Genomic DNA, 20,546 nt, shown 5'->3' on the forward strand with positions numbered 1-20,546 from the left:
CCAAATAACATATTGCGGGAATTGTGTTGAATCGAGAATTGGTTCTGAATTGAATTATCACCCCAAGAATTGGAATCAAATCGTGAATAATAATGGATTTAATGTATTTTATAGCGCCTTTTTCAGACACCCAAAGCGCTTCACATTGATAAACCATTATTCTTCCACTCCAGCTGCTCTGGGATAGACTGATATTTTTTTATTGATATTTGGCCCTGCCAAACTCTCATTGACACTCACACGCCAGTGTGGGCTGCACTGGAGGTCAAGTGGGTGAATTAACAGCAAGTAACAATATTGCAACAACACAGAAGTCAAGAAAAAAAATGTTTTTTCCCCCTCAAGTCTAACAGGAGCTGATCGTTAAAAGTGGTGCAATATTCAATAGAAGCGTAACACAGAATTTAAGTAAAAGTGTCCGGTTTGTAAAGGCTTACATTAATGAAAAAGGCTCTGTGACACAACGTTTTAAGATAAGACTGATGTGATACGGAATACAACTGACAAGATTTTGGAAATTGTTCACGTCTGGAATTAACCCTTGTGTAATGTTCATATTGTTGTTACTCAGCCAGCGTTTGTGGGTCTGATGGACCCGTTGCATTTTGTGCCTCACTATTTAACACTTTTATGTTAAAATACTGAACAGATGTTTACCTTATCCCAGTAAACATCTGTTCAGTATTTTAACATAAAAGTGTTTGATTGTGAGGCACAAAATGCAACGGGTCCATCAGACCCACAAACGCTGGCTGAGTAACAACAATATGAGCGTTGCACGGAAAATTTCTCCGCCAGTTTCTGCATCCCACAGGGATTCTTCTTTTGTGTTTCTGCACCTGCGGTTCCCACACAAGGTTGCAACATTGTTTGTCAACACTGTCTGCTCTCATTTTCTCGCACATTTGACCTTCTGATGTTCAGTGTACCCAGGGGCGCCGAAAAGGGGGGGTAAAGGAGACGGATTCTAGGGGCCCATGATGGAGGGGGCCCAGAGAGGCCCCTAATGATGATGAAATTATAATACAGAAAAAATAATGACACTGTGTTGGGGGCCCTGTAAAGATTCTTTTCATGGGGCCCAAAATCCCTAGCGGCGCCCCTGAGTGTACCTACACTCTGTCCTCCTCCTGTCTAGGCCTGCTGTGTATGTGGGTGGGTGGGTGCGTGTGGTACACAGAACATCAATTTCCACACTTCTATTAGCCCCAAGTCCAGTGGACCCGGACATCTTATATGTAATAGAAATGTGTAGGGGGGGGTGTATGGTGTGTGGTCATTAAATATGTATTCTGATATATGTTCTTCACAGAAAATGAGTCAAAGTCAGTGAGTCTCAGTTTGAAAAATGTATTAATTGTATCATTTTTCTTTTAATAAAAAATTAAAACGGGTCCCACAGACCTGAACACCACATAAGGGTTACCGTATTTTTCGGAGTATAAGTCGCTCCGGAGTATAAGTCGCACCGGCCGAAAATGCATAATAAAGAAGGAAAAAAAACATATATAAGTCGCATTTTGGGGGGAAATTTATTTGATAAAACCCAACACCAAGAATAGACATTTGAAAGGCAATTTAAAATAAATAAAGAATAGTGAACAACAGGCTGAATAAGTGTACGTTATATGAGGCATAAATAACCAACTTGTATGTTAACGTAACATATTATGGTAAGAGTCATTCAAATAACTATAACATATAGAACATGCTATATGTTATACAGGCTTTGTACCGAGGATATCGTTGTGGCTTGTGCAGCCCTTTGAGACACTTGTGATTTAGGGCTATATAAATAAAGATTGATTGATTGATTGATTGATTGATTGATACGTTAAACCAAACAATCTGTCACTCCTAATCGCTAAATCCCATGAAATCTTACACGTCTAGTCTCTTACGTGAATGAGATAAATAATATTATTTGATATTTTACGCTAATGTGTTAATAATTTCACACATAAGTCGCTCCTGAGTATAAGTCGCACCCCCGGCCAAACTATGAAAAAAAACTGCGACTTATAGTCCGAAAAATACGGTATGTATTGCAGGGGTGTCAAAGTCAAGGCCCGAGGGCCAAATTAATTATCTGTGATCCCCGGGATGATTTTTTGATTAGTATTAGAACCGGCCCGCACCAATACTCAAATCAGTGTTGGTGCTGGGAATTTTCAAAATGGGATCCCGGGGACTGCATCCAAGTCATAAAAATGGGGTCCCATAGTAAATGTTAGAGGTCCCACTTTTTTGTGACAGTTTAAAAAAAAATTTTTTTAAAAATGTATGCATTATCCTGTTATATCTCACATTCAAAAAGGTTGTCATAAACATTACTTAATTCATTAAAAAAAATAATACAAAAGAAAATGTATTCAGTTACAAACATTCATTCACTTTCTTCTTTCTTTCATGGATCTAAACTTTTTTTTTCTATATTTTTATTGTAATATTTTCAGAATGTGTTTGTTCTATTTTTTGGCCAAAGTAAGACAAAGAAAATAATCTGAAGTTGTCTTTATTTTTTTGGTTTTATTTTTAATGTGCACAGATTTTTGTCCATGTGGCCCCTGAGCCAAAAATGTGTTCGACACCCCTGCTGTATTCCTTTCAAGAGGCGGAGAAAAGATGACATAATTATGTAAGAGTTCTACGGTCCTACATACGTACGCAGGCCAAAGTCAAACCAGAATTTATTGGTAGTCAGAAACAAGTACAGACAAGTACAAAGCAATGCCAGAAAATGTGCTGTTTTCTCTCGAGTTGAGTTCAGTCAAGTTCTACTTTCAACACGTATGAAAAGAAACGTGCTGTGGTCGGACATTCCCAGAGGTATCTTTCCCTATTTTTTTTAATTCTCATTTACTGCTGTTTATGGCTTGAAATTTCCAGACAGTGCGATCGGACTGATACTCATTAACCCTGTTCATTTTGACACATACAGCCAGTGACAATGCCAGAAATTCTACAAACTGTACTTTTACTTCAAAAGGATATGAGTTCACAGAATCTAACATTTCACACTAAACGGAAAGAAAAAAACAATAATACAGCAGTTACCTTCAAAAGACGAAACAACTGTGAAAGCCACGGTCCATGCAGGAAAGTCGACTCAGCGTAGGATGAATCTAAAAGCAGACTGACCGTTAACTTTGCGAGGCTGAACGTTTCATTTGGACGTACATTCACTGAAGGGTCGAAATAAAACAAGGCATCTGTAATTCTAAACGTTATAAAAAATATACCGGTGACACTTCCTTGGTGAATGAGAAATAACATCCTTGATCGTCGTGCCTTTAAGTCAAGGCAGAGTTCTGATTAAAAAACAATATATATATATATATAGATATATATATATATATATTAAAAAAAAGGTTTTTAAAAGTGCATCGTCTAATGTCTTGAACGTCCTCCTTCAAAGGCGTGATGTTCCATGTGGGCTGAAAAAGGCAAAAAAGATTCAAGGTTAGTAAAGTGTTTTCTGAGACATTTTATCTGGAAGTGTAAATGATGTTTTTGGGTATATATATTAGGGGTGTAACGGTACGTGTATTTGTATTGAACAGTTTCGGTACGGGGGTTTCGGTTCGGTTCGGAGGTGTACCGAACGAGTTTCCACACGGACATATCTGTGTCTGTTTCTGTCAGTCCTCTACACAGCACCCAGCATTGTCCCACCCACACAACCATCTGATTGGTTACACACAGACCGGTAACAGCCAATCAGCAGTGCGTATTCAGACCACATGTAGTCAGTGTTTAGCAGGAAAGCATCAGGCAGCGGACTCTCCCCAAATGATAATAAACACCTCCCAGTCAAATTACCCGTAAACCGAGGTACCTCGTACCTCAAATTACCCGTAAACCGAGGTACCTCGTACCACAAATTACCCGTAAACCGAGGTACCTCGTACCTCAAATTACCCGTAAACCGAGGTACCTCGTACCTCAAATTACCCGTAAACCGAGGTACCTCGTACCACAAATTACCCGTAAACCGAGGTACCTCAAATTACCCGTAAACCGAGGTACCCCGTACCTCAAATTGCCCGTAAACCGAGGTACCCCGTACCTCAAATTGCCCGTAAACCGAGGTTTCCCGTACCTCAAATTGCCCGTAAACTGAGGTTTCCCGTACCTCAAATTGCCCGTAAACTGAGGTTTCCCGTACCTCAAATTGCCCGTAAACCGAGGTACCCCGCACCTCAAATTGCCCGTAAACCGAGGTACCCCGCACCTCAAATTGCCTGTAAACCGAGGTACCCCGTACCTCAAATTACCCATAAACCGAGGTACCCCGTACCTCAAATTACCCGTAAACGGAGGCGCCTGGTACCTCAAATTACCCCGTAAACTGAGGCGCCTGGTACCTCAAATTACCCGTAAACTGAGGCGCCTGGTACCACAAATTACCCGTAAACTGAGGCGCCTGGTACCACAAATTACCCGTAAACTGAGGCGCCTGGTACCTCAAATTACCCGTAAACTGAGGCGCCTGGTACCTCAAATTACCCGTAAACTGAGGCGCCTGGTACCTCAAATTACCCGTAAACTGAGGCGCCTGGTACCTCAAATTTCCCGTAAACTGAGGCGCCTGGTACATCAAATTACCCGTAAACTGAGGTGCCTGGTACCTCAAATTACCCGTAAACTGAGGCGCCTGGTACATCAAATTACCCGTAAACTGAGGCGCCTGGTACCTCAAATTACCCGTAAACCGAGGCGCCTGGTACCTCAAATTACCCGTAAACCGAGGCGCCTGGTACCTCAAATTACCCGTAAACCGAGGCGCCTGGTACCTCAAATTACCCGTAAACCGAGGCGCCTGGTACCTCAAATTACCCGTAAACCGAGGCGCCTGGTACCTCAAATTACCCGTAAACCGAGGTGCCTGGTACCTCAAATTACCCGTAAACTGAGGCACCTGGTACCTCAAATTACCCGTAAACTGAGGTGCCTGGTACCTCAAATTACCCGTAAACTGCAGTACCTCGTACCACAAATTACCCGTAAATTTAGGTACTTTGTACCTGATTTTTGAAAAATCATTGATCACAAAAGCTAAGCAGTTTTTTTCTTTTGCATTTTGTTCCCTTACTGTGCCAAATATTTACTTTGGTAACTTTTTCTGCAATTTTTTTTTTGTTAAGTTCTTTTTTATGTCAAGAGAGGGGTTACCATATTAAAAGTTACAGTATGTATCGAAGTAGCTTACGAAACATCAGAACGATTCAAATGCATCACAATCAGTCCAAAATACTTTGACAGAATGATGACTATACGGTGTGATTTCAGGGTGCGCTGTAGTTTTTCTAAGTTGTAGATGTATGACATAGAAGGTAAAACAAAAGGTATACTTACATTTATAAAAAACTGCTTTAAAAGATATGTGCGGGAGAAGGTTGTGGATTTTCTCCAAGACAGTCGCTTCATTGGCAAGAGATGCATCTTTGTTCCAAACTTGCACGACGTCTTCCCGATCTCGTACGCTTACACTGACACCCACAACTTCATCATCTGCACAGGGGGGAACCAAAAAAGTAAGTCACCGTCGTCTAAATGTGACATTGGTGTTAGAACTTTAAAAAAGTAGAGCACGGTACCTGAGGCACAGTAACCTGCAAACTGCTCCCCGATGGTAGCAAGTAACAATTCTTTCCAAACTGCAGACTGAAAGAAAAGGCAAGCACTTATTTTTACTGTCATGCAGGTTCTACTTTTGGACAAATAACCACAAAGGGTCTATTTTAAGGGCTCCCTGCTTTATACATTTATAGACGGGTTGTCCTGTCCTGTCATGTCCTAACTACAACTGTTGAATGTGACCTAAATACAGTATTGTATTTTTTGGACCATAGGGCACAACTAAGTATGCTTTGTGTATTTGTATTGAACCGTTTCGGTACGGGGGATTCGGTTCGGTTAGGAGGTGTACCGAACGAGTTTCCACACGGACATATTAAGTAGCGTACCGCACGTTGTGTAAACAATGCACACTGAGGCACAACACACGGCATGCTAGCAATGACCGGGCTACCTCAAAATGCAAAAAGCCAGAGCTGGAAGACCCTCTTGTCTCGTTAAGATCTCCCGTTTGGGAACATTTCGGTTTTGCGGTGCGATACAACAACGGATAACATCGCTTCAACGAAGAGAAAGACGAACAAACACAGCTCCCACCGCATTCAAGCAGCCTCTCCTCGGCGAGTCAGGCAGGGCTAAAGCAATAACAAATGTTTTTATAGCAGCGGATTTAAAACCATATTGCATTAAAAACTAGATTTTGACCCACTTCTATGGTGGAAGAACAATGAGCCCACATATCCTCTTACTGCCAAGTTAGCCAAGCACTACCTCGCCATACCTGCTACCTCCGTGCCCAGCCAAAGGGTATTTTCCACAGCTGTAGACATTTTAACTGCAAGCAGGTCTGCTCTTTCTGCAGACAATGTGGATAAACTGATTTTTCTGGCAAAAAACATGAAAATTGAGTGAAAGTCACCAGGGTTAAAGGCTGGGGGAGGGGAAGAAAAGTTAATCTGAGGCTGAGTTGACTTGAAACTGTTTAATGTTGCACTTTTTGAATGTAGAAGACAAGTTTTGTCATTTTATTTAATCTGAGCAACAACTTGAAGCAGTTTAATGTCGCACTTTATATGTGGAAATATTGCACTTTATATGTAGAAAGGTTTTGTTAAGTAACCATTTCTGAGCCTTATCTTATTTAGTTTTTATTTTATATATGTTGACTGCATTAACCCTGGCTATTGACCCTGTGTGTATATGTATGTTATTGTTATGTTAAAAGGACAAAGCCATTGTTTACAAATTTTGGTAAATAAATAACCAGAAAATTTATATTTTGTTTTTTTCTTACTGTACCAAAAATGAATCGAACCGTGACCTCTAAACCGAGGTACGTACCGAACCGACATTTTTGTGTATCGTTACACCCTTAGGCACAACGGATTATAAGGTGGGCGACATCAGCACTTTATGCTCTAATATTGATTCTCAAAACAAACTATCGATACTTTTGATTCTTTACTTATTTGAGATAGTTTTTAAAATGAACAGGAGCACAGTGTACAGTAACTAAATCATTGACATCTTGTCTGAATAAAACGTGGTTTGTGGGAACTACTTTTTCTTCTACCCGCACCTCTAGTGGCTCCCTGGACCTCTTTCAAGACTTATAGTCCGAAAAATACGGTAATATATTTTCTGTAGGAGAACAAACATGACACAAACCTTCCTAATTGTTAGAAATCCCACTGTTTATATTAAACATGCTGCACTGATGAGAGTGGCAAACACTGTTTTGTCCTACTCATTTCAGCGATCCTTGAACTCACCGTAGTTTGTTTACATGTACAACTTTCTCCTCCGACGCTGCCACAGAAAGACGTGTTTTATGTCACTCCTGCTTTGTCTCATTTTGTCCACCAAATGTTTTATACTGTGCGTGAATGCACAAAGGTGCGCTTTGTTGATGTTATTGACTTGTGTGTAGTGCTAATCAGGAATATTTGGTCAGTGCATGACTGCAAGCTAATCGATGCTAACATGCTATTTAGGCTAGCTGTATGTACATATTGCATCATTATGCCTCTTTTGTAGGTATATTTGAGCTCATTTAAAATCCTTCACTTTTATCCTCTTTGCATATAATTTAGTTTTGCACTAAATTGACACTAGTGTGTGAATGTGAATGTTGTCTGTCTATCTGTGTTGGCCCTGCGATGAGGTGGCGACTTGTCCAGGGTGTACCCTGCCTTCCGCCCGATTGTAGCTGAGATAGGCTCTAACGCCTCCCGCGACCCCGAAGGGAATAAGCGGTAGAAAATGGATGGATGTCTCATGACACATTATCTGTATGTAATATTGGCTGCATTTCAGATGAATGATTGTGTGTCATGTTGTTCCAGACCACAGCAAACATTACCTAGCTTGCCAAAGATTGTAATAAATCTACTCGAAGAAGACAGCCTGCCGGTTCCTTTAACTTGGACACACACATCTATACCTTTGGCCGTTAAAAGCCAGTAATTTCCAGGAGTTATCACACCTTCTGAGTAGCCTCTTATTTACTATCCATCCATCCATCCATTTTCTACCGCTTGTACCTTTCGGGGTCGGATGTTTTCTAATGTTGTAAAAATGTGTAGAATAAATATTACATTTCAACATTTCTGTCAAAGAAGATTTGCTCCAGCCTGCGACACATAGTCATTTTGATAGTAGTCTATAATAGCCATACTTGCCAACCTTGAGACCTCCGATTTCGGGTGGTCGGGGGTGGGGCGGGGGGCGTGGTTAAAAGGGGAGGAGTATATTTACAGCTAGAATTCACCAACTTGACTTTCAGTGAATTCTAGCTATATATATATATATATTTATTTATTTTATTATATATATAACAAAGAAATACTTGAATTTCAGTGTTCATTTATTTACACATATACACACACATAACACTCATCTACTCATTGTTGTACTTGAAAATACAATGCAATACAAGTCCTGGGCAATGGCACCAATCAAATACACAGTAATGAAAACACAGTTCTACTAACTGTACTGTGTGTTATGAGAGTAGAATATGTGTGTGTGTGGCCCTTTAATAGGTGACTGCATGTGAGGTGAGTGACGTCAGTGAGTGTGTGGGCGAGAGAAGAGAGGGAGCGTAGCGTGAGTGCGGGGAGGGACTAGTTGGTTTTGTGTTGGATTGGCTGTGTGCAAGCAATCGATAAAGCAAGATTTGCAACTAATCGCTGGACTCATCATTCACCCTAAAGTCGTCCGCTGTGGAGACCCACTGCCGGGCCGGGTAAGGTGAAAGGTGTTGCCCCGAGCATACATCGGCCCTGGAGAAGTGTCTCCCCTGCGCTCTTAGACTATGGTCTCTTCTTTTGCTTCGTCTCCTTGTGTGCTCACACTGGACTCAGGTCCGCATGGAGCTGGAGGGGGCGTGGCCTCCAGCTCCGGCTGAATTCCGGGAGATTTTCAGGAGAAATTTTATTCCAGGAGGTTTTCGGGAGAGGTGCTGAATTTCGGGAGTCTCCCGGAAAATCCGGGAGGGTTGGCAAGTATGATTATAGCTAATATAGACACTTACATCATGAGTTGCCTTCATTATAAGACTTATATAAGGCTTTTCATTTTTTGTGGCTCCAGACAGATTTGTTTTTTGTATTTTTGGTCCAATATGGCTCTTTCCACATTTTGGGTTGCCGACCCCTGTCCTAGGTACCAGTAATAAATGTGTAATGCACAAACACAGCGGCACACTTGGCTGTGCTCAGTCATTCAGTGTGTTATTTGTTTATTTAACAAAATGACTGGCAATTCAAATGAGTCACTCAGCATTATAAAACAACAAGTGCGTCCTTTTATTGCAGGCTATTTGGAGACACTACATATGGAGTTGAATATAAATAAATAACGCATTTAGTGGAGATAAACGCCGTCATTTATTTCACCGTGTTGTTTTATATTTATTGAAGATGATTTCTTGTCCAGGGTGTACCCCGCCTTCCGCCCGAATGCAGCTGAGATAGGCTCCAGCACCCCTCGCGACCCAGGAAGGGACAAGCGGTAGAAAATGGATGGATGGATTTCCCAAGAGCAGCAACACTTGAAATACACTACTTTATTTACTTTTACTGGACACATTAGGTATATTTGCACAACCTACTGGATCGGTATTGCCTGAGTTTTACTTGGTATTGGATCGGAAAGGAAATCAGTGTTATTGCACAACACTACTGCTGATGAACAGGTCTATTCAGGTCTCTTTTCATACAAAAAAAGCGCACTGGGTAATGTTATAATTTTTTTTCTCTCCATCCTTGTGGTCTACATAACATGTAATGATGGTTCTTTGATCAAAATGTTGCATAGATTATCCCTTGTGTGGTGTTCGGGTCTGTGGGACCCGTTTTCATTTTTTATTAAAAGAAAAATTATACAATTAATTAATAGAAGTGTGGAAATTGATGTTCTGTGTATCACACGCACTCATACACCCACACACACAGCAGGCCTAGACAGGAGGAGGACAGAGTGTAGGTACACAGAACATCAGAGGGTCAAATGTGCGAGAAAATGAGAGCAGACAGTGTTGACAAACAATGTTGCAACCTTGTGTGGGAACCGCAGGTGCAGAAACACAAAAGAAGAATCCTTGTGGGATGCAGAAACCGGCAGAGAAATTTTCTGTGCAACGTTCATATTGTTGTTACTCAGCCAGCGTTTGAGGGTCTGATGGACCCGTTGCATTTTGTGGCTTTCTTTTTAGCGCTTCCATAGCGAGACTACTGACAGATACAATTTAGAACTGTACACTACTTTGTATTAGAAATGGCAACAGTGTAGGATGAATTCCCCACAACAAGAGGATAGAAAAAAAGAAGGAGTTTATTGACAATGGCGTGTACTCGAATGGCGGATGAGCGCACATTTTCCAGACGTATGCAGATCCAAATACACATCAGCAGGTACCATTAGGTAAGAAAAGTTGGTTTTGCATAACATTGCGAAACAAAACGCCAGATAATATGTTTCCTAGTAGGTATTATTTTAGGGTTCTTATACTCAAAACATAATAAAACCCTTCTGTTGAAGCACAGTACGTCTGACTATGGTAGCCGTAATGCTCCGCGTTCCATCAAGCGCTGTGGCTTTGTAGCTTACCAAAGTCGAACTAAAACATCCATCCATCCATTTTCTACCGCTTATTCCGTTTGGGGTCGCGGGGGCGCTGCAGCCTATCTCAGCTACAATCGGGCGGAAGGCAGTGTACACCCTGGACTAGTCGCCACCTCATCGCAGGGCCAACACAGATAGACAGACAACATTCACACTCACATTCACACACTAGGGCCAATTTAGTGTTGCCAATCAACTTATCCCCAGCATGTTGACAGATTTTTGAGCGCCGTGTGTCATGTTCTATGAAACATCAAAGTTTTGGTCTTACTTGCATACCTGTACTTGCTACCGTCATTTATTGAACAGATGTCACCCTGCAGTCCACACATACCTATTTTGTGTTTCATTCCACCATGTACCAAATCAAATAGCTTTGAGGTCGGTAAGCACAACCAGAATTATTTCATACACAAGGCGTACCGGGTTACAAGGCGCAATGTCGATTTTCGAGAAAATTAAAAGGATTTTACGCGGGCCTTATAGTCCAAAAAATAAGGTAATTGAACTGGCAGCAGGTCAACTAACTCTGTATTCACTATAAAGCAATCCCAACTTTTTATGACTGTACTGTGAGAGTGTGACACCTACTGTGCTTTCTTTTGGTACTTTCATCTTCCACACGCCTCCCTTTGCATTGCTTTCCTCTTCCCTGTTAGAAAGCCAACAAAAAGACATGAATTAAAAAAAACAATGCATTTGAAAACCAGAAAAGGACTCGGAAAGCGCGGACCTCCGCCAGGCCCGATGTCCGTAATAGTAAAGAATGCTTAAAATGTATTTAAAAACACAGACAAGGATCCAAATCACCCTTAAAATATAATCACTTGTTCCTTATCCCATTTCAGACATTCCTGAAGGTTTAATCAAAATATGCCCATAAATTATTGAGTTATGTTGCTAACAAACAAACAAACCTCAGCGAATCGAAGGATACATTAAATTGCCAAGTTTGTCTGTCGCTTCCAAACAGTTTGCAAGAGGGTTCACTCTTTGTATTGGTGTCAGCAACAAAATGAAATAAACAGAGTGAACCCTCTTGTCAGTCAGCCACTGTCTTTGTCTCTGTGGGTGAAGGCGGGGCCGCTAGCGTGAACACACTGATAAGTTCAGTCTTATACGTAAACGTAATGAATTTGGAAATGATTTGAGTCGACCCCAAAATGTAATCACTTGTTTTTGATCCCCTTTCGGACAATTCCTCAGAGTTTCGTTAAAATCCGCCCATCGCTTTTTGAGCTTTGTTGCTAACTCAAAAACTGACAAACATTTTTACAAATATTTCTGAATAAATTAGTCATCTTTGTTGTCTTTATTGTTAGTTAGCACAAGACTAAAAACTAGGGCTGTGAATCAAAGATTCGATTGGATTCTTTGGGGTAGGGTTGCAAAGGGGTGGAAAGTTTCCGTTAAATTTCCGGAAATTTGCTGGGAATTATCTGTGCATGTGATGGAAGAATGCACTGCACATGTGATGGAGGAATGCACAGTGCAGGGTTGAAATTCTACTGAATTTGCATGAAATCAAGTTGTTTTAGCTAATATCATGCTGCAAGATCTAGCATGTTGCATTCAATGTTTATTCCCATTAATTTCCCGTTACTTCCCGTTGATTCCCATATATTCCCGTTAATTCCCATGGAAAGTTTCGAACTTTGAATATTTCCGGAATTTTGCAACCCTACTTTGCGGTAACGATTCTCAATTCAAAACTCATACTTTTTAATAACTTTCAGTTCTATTATTAGCTATGTTCCTCCATAGAATAGATAAACAGCTGTGATACATTTCTATATTACTTAAAAGAAAACTGGCTTTGTTGAGTAAAATTCTACCCAAATATTAAATAAAGTCAAATACAAATAAAGGAAACAAGAGCAATATCCAACACTTCTCGTTTCTAAAGTAAATATGTACAGCAGATATGGGCATCTACATCAACAATATGATTTGCCTGTGTGGCTGGACATGACTGATAAAAAAACTATTTGAAAAAATTAAAATAAAAAATCTTTGAATCAATCAAGAATCATTACAAACCAGATGAGGCCATTTCTGAAGGAATGAATGCTCCAATGCTGAAGATTAACTGAAATGCTGACAGAATGTAGTATGAATGTAATAATAATTGGAATGGTTTGAATGTTGAAGAGTTTGAATTTCCAGGAAAACCGGAATTTGGTTTGGAAGTTGGGAAAGTGTTACCGTATTTTTCGGACTATAAGACGCAGTTTTTTCCATAGTTTGGCCGGGCTCCAGCGCGATTTATTTATGGGTTTTTTCTTCTTTATTATACATTTTCGGCAGGTGCGACTTATACTCCGGTGCGACTTATACTCCGAAAAATACGGTAGTTTGAATGTCCAGGATGAGTGGAATGTGTTGATGTTGGAATGGTTTGAATAGGTTGAAAAATGTTGGAATTGTGCAACTTGGAAAAATGTCCCCTTCATTTCAATGGGAACTTCCTGGAAATTTGGGAAAAGCGGGATAAAAAAAAAAAAGATTAATAGCATGAATGTTCTGAATGAGCTGAATTGGTTGGTGTTGGATTTTTTTGAGAAATGTTGAAGTAGTAACATTTTTATTTAAGAAATGGTATTATGGAATTCCTGGAATTTCGGGAAAACCAGGAATTTTTCAAGTTATAAAAATTAGTTGTTTTTTGTCCTGATTAAGAGGAATGTTTTGACGGTGTAACGGTTGAAGTGGGTTGAAAAATGTGGAAGGAGTAAACGACTGAAAAAAGGGTTTGAAAAAACGGGAATTCTGGGAATTACCGGAATTTTTTTTAACTTGGAAAAATGATCGTTTGAATGTCCAGGATGAGTGGAATATGTTGACGGTGGAATGGTTTGATTGGTTGAAAAATGTGGAAATGGTGGAAGTTTGAAAAATGGCCAATTCATTTTGAAAGTTTTCTGGGAATTCTGGGAAAGCTGGGAATGTTTGGACTTTGTCAAGGGAAAGCCTGCGATTCCCGAATAGGATGAACAGTTTGAAGTTGGAACGGTTTGAATCGGGTGAAAAATGTGGAAGGTAGAGCGCGCCAAAGTCTGGAGAAGAAGAAGAATAAACCATATGTGTAAATGCTTTGGAGCATTCACACAATAACAATCGCGATTTATTCGAAAAAGCCATTTTTTAACACCCTGACTAAAAACATCTCAAGCTAAATTTACAGCACATAACTAAATGGGAGCCACCAATTATGTGTACGCTTCATAACCCGATCAGTCAACTAATCGTTAATAGTCGATTATATATTATAATATTTGTATTAGTTTTTAACCTATTGAAATGCATCTGTATCAATGCCATGCTGTGTTTGGACCATAGCAAAAAGTACCACCAACTTACCAGAGTGGCCTGCGTTCTCCGCGCATTAGGTGGTAGCTACATCTCACAGGGAGTGCTGTGGCAGGAGGGATGTTATTGTATACACTCCAGAAGAGCTGCGAAAACAAAAGCAACTCATTCTTACAACACTGTGCACAGACTAGTGAGTTACACTAGAAAGAAAGGTTCCAGGTTAAATCTGCTTGTCTCTACTTTAGTAGAAATACATTTTATGGCTTTTTAAACCACCAATTCTCACCTGAACAGTTTGCACAGTGTAGATCTTCTTCAAATTGGACTCACATTCTGCAGCAGTTGTGCCTGGCAATGACCTAAATAAAATAGATGAAAAAAAAATGAAGCTCCTCACTCTGTTCTTTGGGTCACGACTCAAGCCGATGTTATTCATACAGAGCAAAATCACAACAAAAGTCATCTTAAGGCACTTAAAACATGGAACATGTCTACTGTATGTTTGTGATAGGATAGGATAAGACTTTATTGTCATTGCACGGGTGCAACGAAACGTTGTTTTCAGCACAAACCCGTTCAAGATTAGACAAACAAACAGTGTACAGGGTTACAGAACAGGAATGCTGATGGGTCGCCACAAGATGGGAAAAAGGTAAAACACTGGGGAAGAAGATGAGTAAAAAAAAATACAATCTAGACTGGGCTCCTAAGGGTGCCTAGTCTGGAGTGGGAAAAAACCTCCATGCCATGCACACATAAACATGTTACATATTATCACGGGGGAGATTGGACCCCTGGAGGTCGACTGCTGCTATAAAGCGCTGCCAGCTGTCCATCAGCCCGAAGGGGAATCAAGTGGTGGTGATGCTGAGTGCCAAGCAGGGAGGTAATGGGTCTCATTTTTATAGTCTTTGGTACGACTCGGCCGGGGTTTGAACTCACGACCTACCTATCTCAGGGCGGACACTCTAACCACAAGGCCACTGAGAAGGTAACTATTGCCATTATATTGCAGTCTACACGTATCTCTTATGTTTGACTGCCATCTACTGGTCACTATTATCGTAACACCATGTACCAAATAAAATTGCTTCGAGGTCGGTAAGCAAAACCAGAATCATTCCATACATTATGCGCACCGGGTTATAAGGCGCACTGTCGCATTTTGAGGGGAAAAAAAGGATTTTAAGTGCGCCTTATAGTCCGAAAAATACAGTAGTTTTCATTGAGGGCCACATCACAGTAAAAGGGCAGCTTTTAACAATGAATATGTAGAAATATAACCGTATCACATCATGGGTACTGTCGGAGGCAGATATTTACATATATCCGAATTTAAGTTGTACTTCTTTTATTTCATAGTCATATTTGAAAACAGCTCGTGTTTTCCATTTCTTCTCTTGCTGCTCTGTCTGCAAGTAAACTGTGTGTTAACCTTGAGTTCTTTGGAATGTGTTTTGACTAGCATTTGTTTTGTCTACAGAGATGGGACGAGAGAGAGGGTGGTGGGATCGGGAAGACAGACCATTTTGGGAGGCGCAATAGAATGTTCTAGGGTTAGACTGGTCTCAAAATGTATATTGGCAAAGCTTTGAGAATATACAACAAAATACCTATTCTGTCTCTGGTGGTTTTTCAACTCAGCTTTAAAGTGTCGTAAAGAGCTTGGGAGCGAATTGTGACTTGAATTCCCTGGGAGGAACAACTGGTCCAAAACGCAACAGTACACAATTGCCAATGTGTTTGATTACCATGTTTTTTTTTTACGTGTAAATTGATAAGATAACTTGCTTTGAAATCCTACGTCAAGTTGACCAGCAAATATTTAGGGATTGTTGACAGCAAAAAAAAATCTTGAAATATCTTGTTACATGATCAGATAACCTTCAAGTTTAGGCCATGTCCACACAAACACAGAGAGTTTCAAAAACACATACCTCGTGTCGTTTCAAAACTGTCTCTGTGTACACAAACGCATTCACCAGCCGTCATGCACTTTTTGTCCAACCAGAAGCCTAGAAAATTAGCCACAGCCCACACTGACTTATAGGCATTACACCTCTGTTATTATGTTTATTTTGATATATACAATGACATGTATGTTATCTTTAAAACCAGCCTGCACTTACACAGACCTCTGAGAACATTATCACTCTTTAAACCCAACACTTATGTTACGAACGTGTGCAGTGAAGTGTACATTATTTCTAAAATCAGCGCACACTAACAAGGAGACAAAGAAGCCTCTTGAGTGTTTAAGTGCCTAAAGCAAATGGATGTGCTCTTGTGGAATTACAACGCAATTATTCATCAGTATAGTGATATATTACATGTGCAATGAAGTGTACATTGTCTTTAACATCAGTACACACTAGTGTTGTCCCGATACCAATATTTTGGTATGTATTTTGATACTTTTCTGTACTTTTCAATACTTTTCTAAATAAAGGGGACCACAAAAAATTGCATTATAGGCTTTATTTTAACAAAAAATCTTACGATACATTAAACATATGTTTCTTATTGCAATTTTGTCCTTAAATAAAATAGTGAACATACAAAACAACTTGTCTTTTAGTAGTAAGTAAGCAAACAAAGGCTCCTAATTTAGCCGCTGACATATGCAGTAACATATTGTGTCATTTTCCATTCTGTTATTTTGTCAACATTATTAAGGACAAGTGGTAGAAAATGAATTATTAATCTACTTGTTCATTTACTGTTAATATGTGTTTATATTCTCTTTTCACGAGTTCTATTTAGACTTCTGTTAAAATGTAATAATCACTTATTCTTCTGTTGTTTGGATGCTTTACATTAGTTTTGGATGATTCCACAAATGTGGGTGTCAATTTGATACCAAGTAGTTACAGAATCATACATTGGTGATTTCCTGAGTTTATAAACATAATATCATTTTTTTTTAAATGTGATGCTAAAAAACAATGTAATCATAGTAATATCATCTAAATACGCTCTTTTACTTGGTATCATTACAGTGAATGTTAGGTGTAAATCCACCCATGGCGTTTGTTTACATTATGACGCAGGTGAGCTACGGTGTGTAGTGAAACATGTTTAGCTATTCCTCGTCCTGCAGGGATGATACTTGTAAGATGGAGGCGAGGATTAGTTATTTAGAAGTAGCTAAAACACTGCCGACTGCGGATAGCTAGCTGGCCATGTCTTAAAGCACCTCTGCCTGAGGGCGTTTCAGTGTTATAGCTTCACCTTTAGTTTTTAGGCCAAAATGTGTCCATTCTCTCTTTTCTGTCTACACACTGTGTCTGCTTGTAAGTACTCTGTGATTGTGCGCTGCCGAACATGCTTCTGTGCTCGTAAAACCAGCAATGTTATTGGCTGTCATGCCCGTTAAAAAAAGGGTGGCGGGTGGTGGGTACCGGTACTTTTTTAGAGGCGGTATGATACCGAATATGATTCATTAGTATTCCGGTACTGTACTAATACCGGTATACCGTACAACCCTAGTACACACTAACAAGGAGGACAGGACGTCATGTTTTTGCATTCTTTCATTCTCAAAATAATCTTACTTATCTCATCATATGAAATATAACTTACTTCACCAATTGTTATTTATTTTTATTGTGATTACTTATGGAGTATATTGTGAATAAATTGAGAACAGGAAGTGAACAAAAGTTTTAGCAACTGTTATGTAAAAGAAAAGGGGTAGGATTAAATAAGCTCTGCTTCTTCCAACTCCTTTTCGAACATGTTGAAAAGAGAAACTGGAAATTGTGATGTATCATGTTGTATGCTTGCATGTTCGAAATAAAGTCAAACTCAACTAGGGCTGCAACAACTAATCGATTAAATCGATTAAAATCGATTATAAAAATAGTTGGCGATTAATTTAGTCATCGATTCGTTGGAACTATGCTATGCGCTGAGTTTGTTTTTTGTTTTTTTTAATAAACCTTTATTTATAAACTGCAACATTTACAAACAGCCGAGAAATAATAATCGAAATAAGTACAAAAACAGTACAAAACAGTGCCAGGGCGGTGCTGAGGCTACGTCTCATGAGGTGGAGGTAAGCTAGCCAATGATGTGTCATGTGCAGCTCACGTGACGACGCCGTCTCCTTTGCTGGAACATTCGAAAAATGGCGCAGGAAAACAGTACGGATAGTTTAGCGGAGAAACATCTTGAGGTTATTGCTTCAATGGAGAAAAGTGTACGACCTAAGTCGTCAAAAGTGTGGGAACGCTTTACTTTAAAGACTTCAAAGAAGACCGTTTCCTGCAAAATGGCACGGAAGTACAACATTGCTTCAGGAGCACCTGAAAAGGAAATATGTTGGAGCCATGGATGAAGGGAAGAACTCACAGTACGTAACTTTTTAAGTCCATAGTGGCAACAGGCATTCATGAGTTCAGCTTTTTTGTGAGTAACATTAACGTTATGCCTTTGTTGCAACGCGGTGCCGATAATGTGTCTCCGGCACATTTGACTCCGTTTTGAGAGAGAAAACGCACGGTTACCAATTTCGAAATAAACGTAACGGACAGAAATATCTCAGGTTGGTTTCATAATGGATCAATGTAGCCGGGCCCGATATAGCTATATAAATATATTTAGATTTTAGTGACGCTTTAGTATAACTAAACATTATGAAGGTGCTGGAATATTTCATGCTATTATTCAGAGGCAGCCTAAAATGAATCCTGTATTATTCACAACAAAAACGTGTACAATATCTGATCCGGTTCTGATCTAATGAGTTACATTTCTGTGTTATTATTGGTGTATGCTGCACCCCCAATGTCCAGAACATGGTGCCAGTATGCTGTTTTTTTTCAATAAAATCCTGGAAAGGACAGAAATGTAGTTTGTCTCTTTTATCCGATTATTAATCGAAATAATAATCGACAGATTAATCGATTATCAAATTAATCGTTAGTTGCAGCCCTAAACTCAACTCAAATCAACCGCATCCTGTATGTTTTTCCTGCCAAAATTGAAAGAACAAATAAATTTCGCACAAAGTGCTTTATTGACGCACATTATTTTCAGGCTTTTTGAAGGCCACATAAAATAAGGCGGGCCATGTACGGCACACAGGCCTTGAGTTGGACACCTGTCTGTTAGACTGTCAAACTGTAGCCGTTTCTTGTTGTTTTTGTTTTGTTTGTTGTTTTTATGACTACATTATACAACCTGAGACATTGAGTAAACCCCATAACAAGGTCACTTCAGAAAGAAAAAGCATTCAAGTGGAAAGTCTGTAATGACATGGACTTGGGGGAGAGGGGGGTGCTGCAGGACAATTTTAACTTTAGTTTTGATAGTTTAGGATTATTCCATAAACACAATGGGGGGATTAAAAATAGCTTTTGGTCAACCATGAAACATTCCCCTCCAAGGCAAAGCATTCTATCAAGTTGGCATCACAAGTAACGTTCACGTGACCCCGTAAAAGTGGGAAAGTATCATTTTTTTCATTATGTCATTGCCATTAAACCAACGGTGTGGTGAAAAGGTCATACTAGTAAAACAGTTTAAGCTTTCCTTACTGTACAAACGTGTAGAGCTGTATAGTTTTAAGACTATAGAACTCAGAAAAAAACCTACATAGCCCGAAAATTGACGTATTGTTAAAAAAAAAAGACAGGACACGGAGAAGTCAAATAACATATCCGCTATTTGCTCCCGGAGGCCTGCTGATAGCTGCAGCCTTGAATAACTCTCCCCTCCATCAGCCCTGCTCTTACCGGGAAGCTAAACGCGTTAAAAGACGACAAATTAACTACCTGTCCAGCCAAAATGTCCAAGGTGAGTGCAGCGGCAGCGTCGACTTATCGTCTCCTCGGTGTTTCTTTGTGATATTCTCCAGCTCTTCCTCGTCGATATCGATGCTGTTTTCAGACGAAACTGCCTGGCCACCTTCGTCCATTTGCAGCTCCGTCTTACCCACAGGAACCGCCATTGGAGAAAAACTGTCTCGGTTTGATTCGCTTTAATTTAATTTAACAAAAAAAAAGAGAGAAAAAAACACCCGGTTGGGGTTTTTTCTTGAGACAGAAACACTCTTTCCGCACACCGACGATGACGTAACCGCGTCACCCGGCAGACGTCGCTGTTGGTAGGCTACAGAGAGTCAAAAAAAAGAAGATGCACCACTCGGATAGTGTTTTTTCCTGCTCAACAGTGTTTGGTTGAACGATTGTTATTGTGTTTACACCGGAGTGGTAAGTCTTAACAAGTCATGATCTTTGACTACTGCTTGGTCACCATTTTTGGGGGTACTTTTTTTATTTACAATCTTTTACAAGTCTATAATGCATTTTACGAGTTTATGAGGAGTCAGTTTTATTTTGAAATACAATCTCACAAATGTCATATATTGGGAATGGACTGAAAATAAATGCTTAATATCGGATAATTAACAAGCGACAACCCTGACTTCCTACTGTTCATGTTGTTCCACAGCACACCTACAGGGGGCGCCGGTGCATCTATATGAAGCCTTTGTATTAACACAAGGAGTGAGCGATACTGCA

The 20,546-nt window shown here is 39.9% G+C and overlaps 1 protein-coding gene across 1 annotated transcript; it reads right to left on the bottom strand.

The window, feature by feature from the left end:
• Window positions 1-2,673: 2,673 nt before the first annotated feature.
• On the bottom strand, window positions 2,674-20,099 carry eif4e3 (eukaryotic translation initiation factor 4E family member 3). The gene is made up of 7 exons (XM_061923476.2): window positions 19,797-20,099; window positions 14,306-14,378; window positions 14,068-14,162; window positions 11,299-11,359; window positions 5,601-5,667; window positions 5,359-5,514; window positions 2,674-3,437 (listed from the first exon to the last, which is right to left on the bottom strand). Exons 1-7 carry the CDS (start codon window positions 19,970-19,972, stop codon window positions 3,391-3,393), a joined length of 675 nt encoding a protein of 224 aa, XP_061779460.1. The 5' UTR covers window positions 19,973-20,099; the 3' UTR covers window positions 2,674-3,390.
• Window positions 20,100-20,546: the final 447 nt, after the last annotated feature.

Source organism: Nerophis lumbriciformis, linkage group LG28 (assembly GCF_033978685.3).
Source record: "Nerophis lumbriciformis linkage group LG28, RoL_Nlum_v2.1, whole genome shotgun sequence".
NCBI lineage: Eukaryota > Metazoa > Chordata > Actinopteri > Syngnathiformes > Syngnathidae > Nerophis > Nerophis lumbriciformis.

Bases quoted from the DNA above. Each gene is read 5' to 3' on its own strand.
- eif4e3 (XM_061923476.2), bottom strand. From the start codon at position 19,972: ATGGCGGTTCCTGTGGGTAAGACGGAGCTGCAAATGGACGAAGGTGGC. The intron at 11,360-14,067 runs GTAAGTTGGTGG...GCTTTCTAACAG, and splicing joins GGAGAACGCAGGCCACTCTG to GGAAGAGGAAAGCAATGCAA. The intron at 5,668-11,298 runs GTAGGTGTCACA...CTTTTCTTTCAG, and splicing joins AAGTACCAAAAGAAAGCACA to TCTGCAGTTTGGAAAGAATT.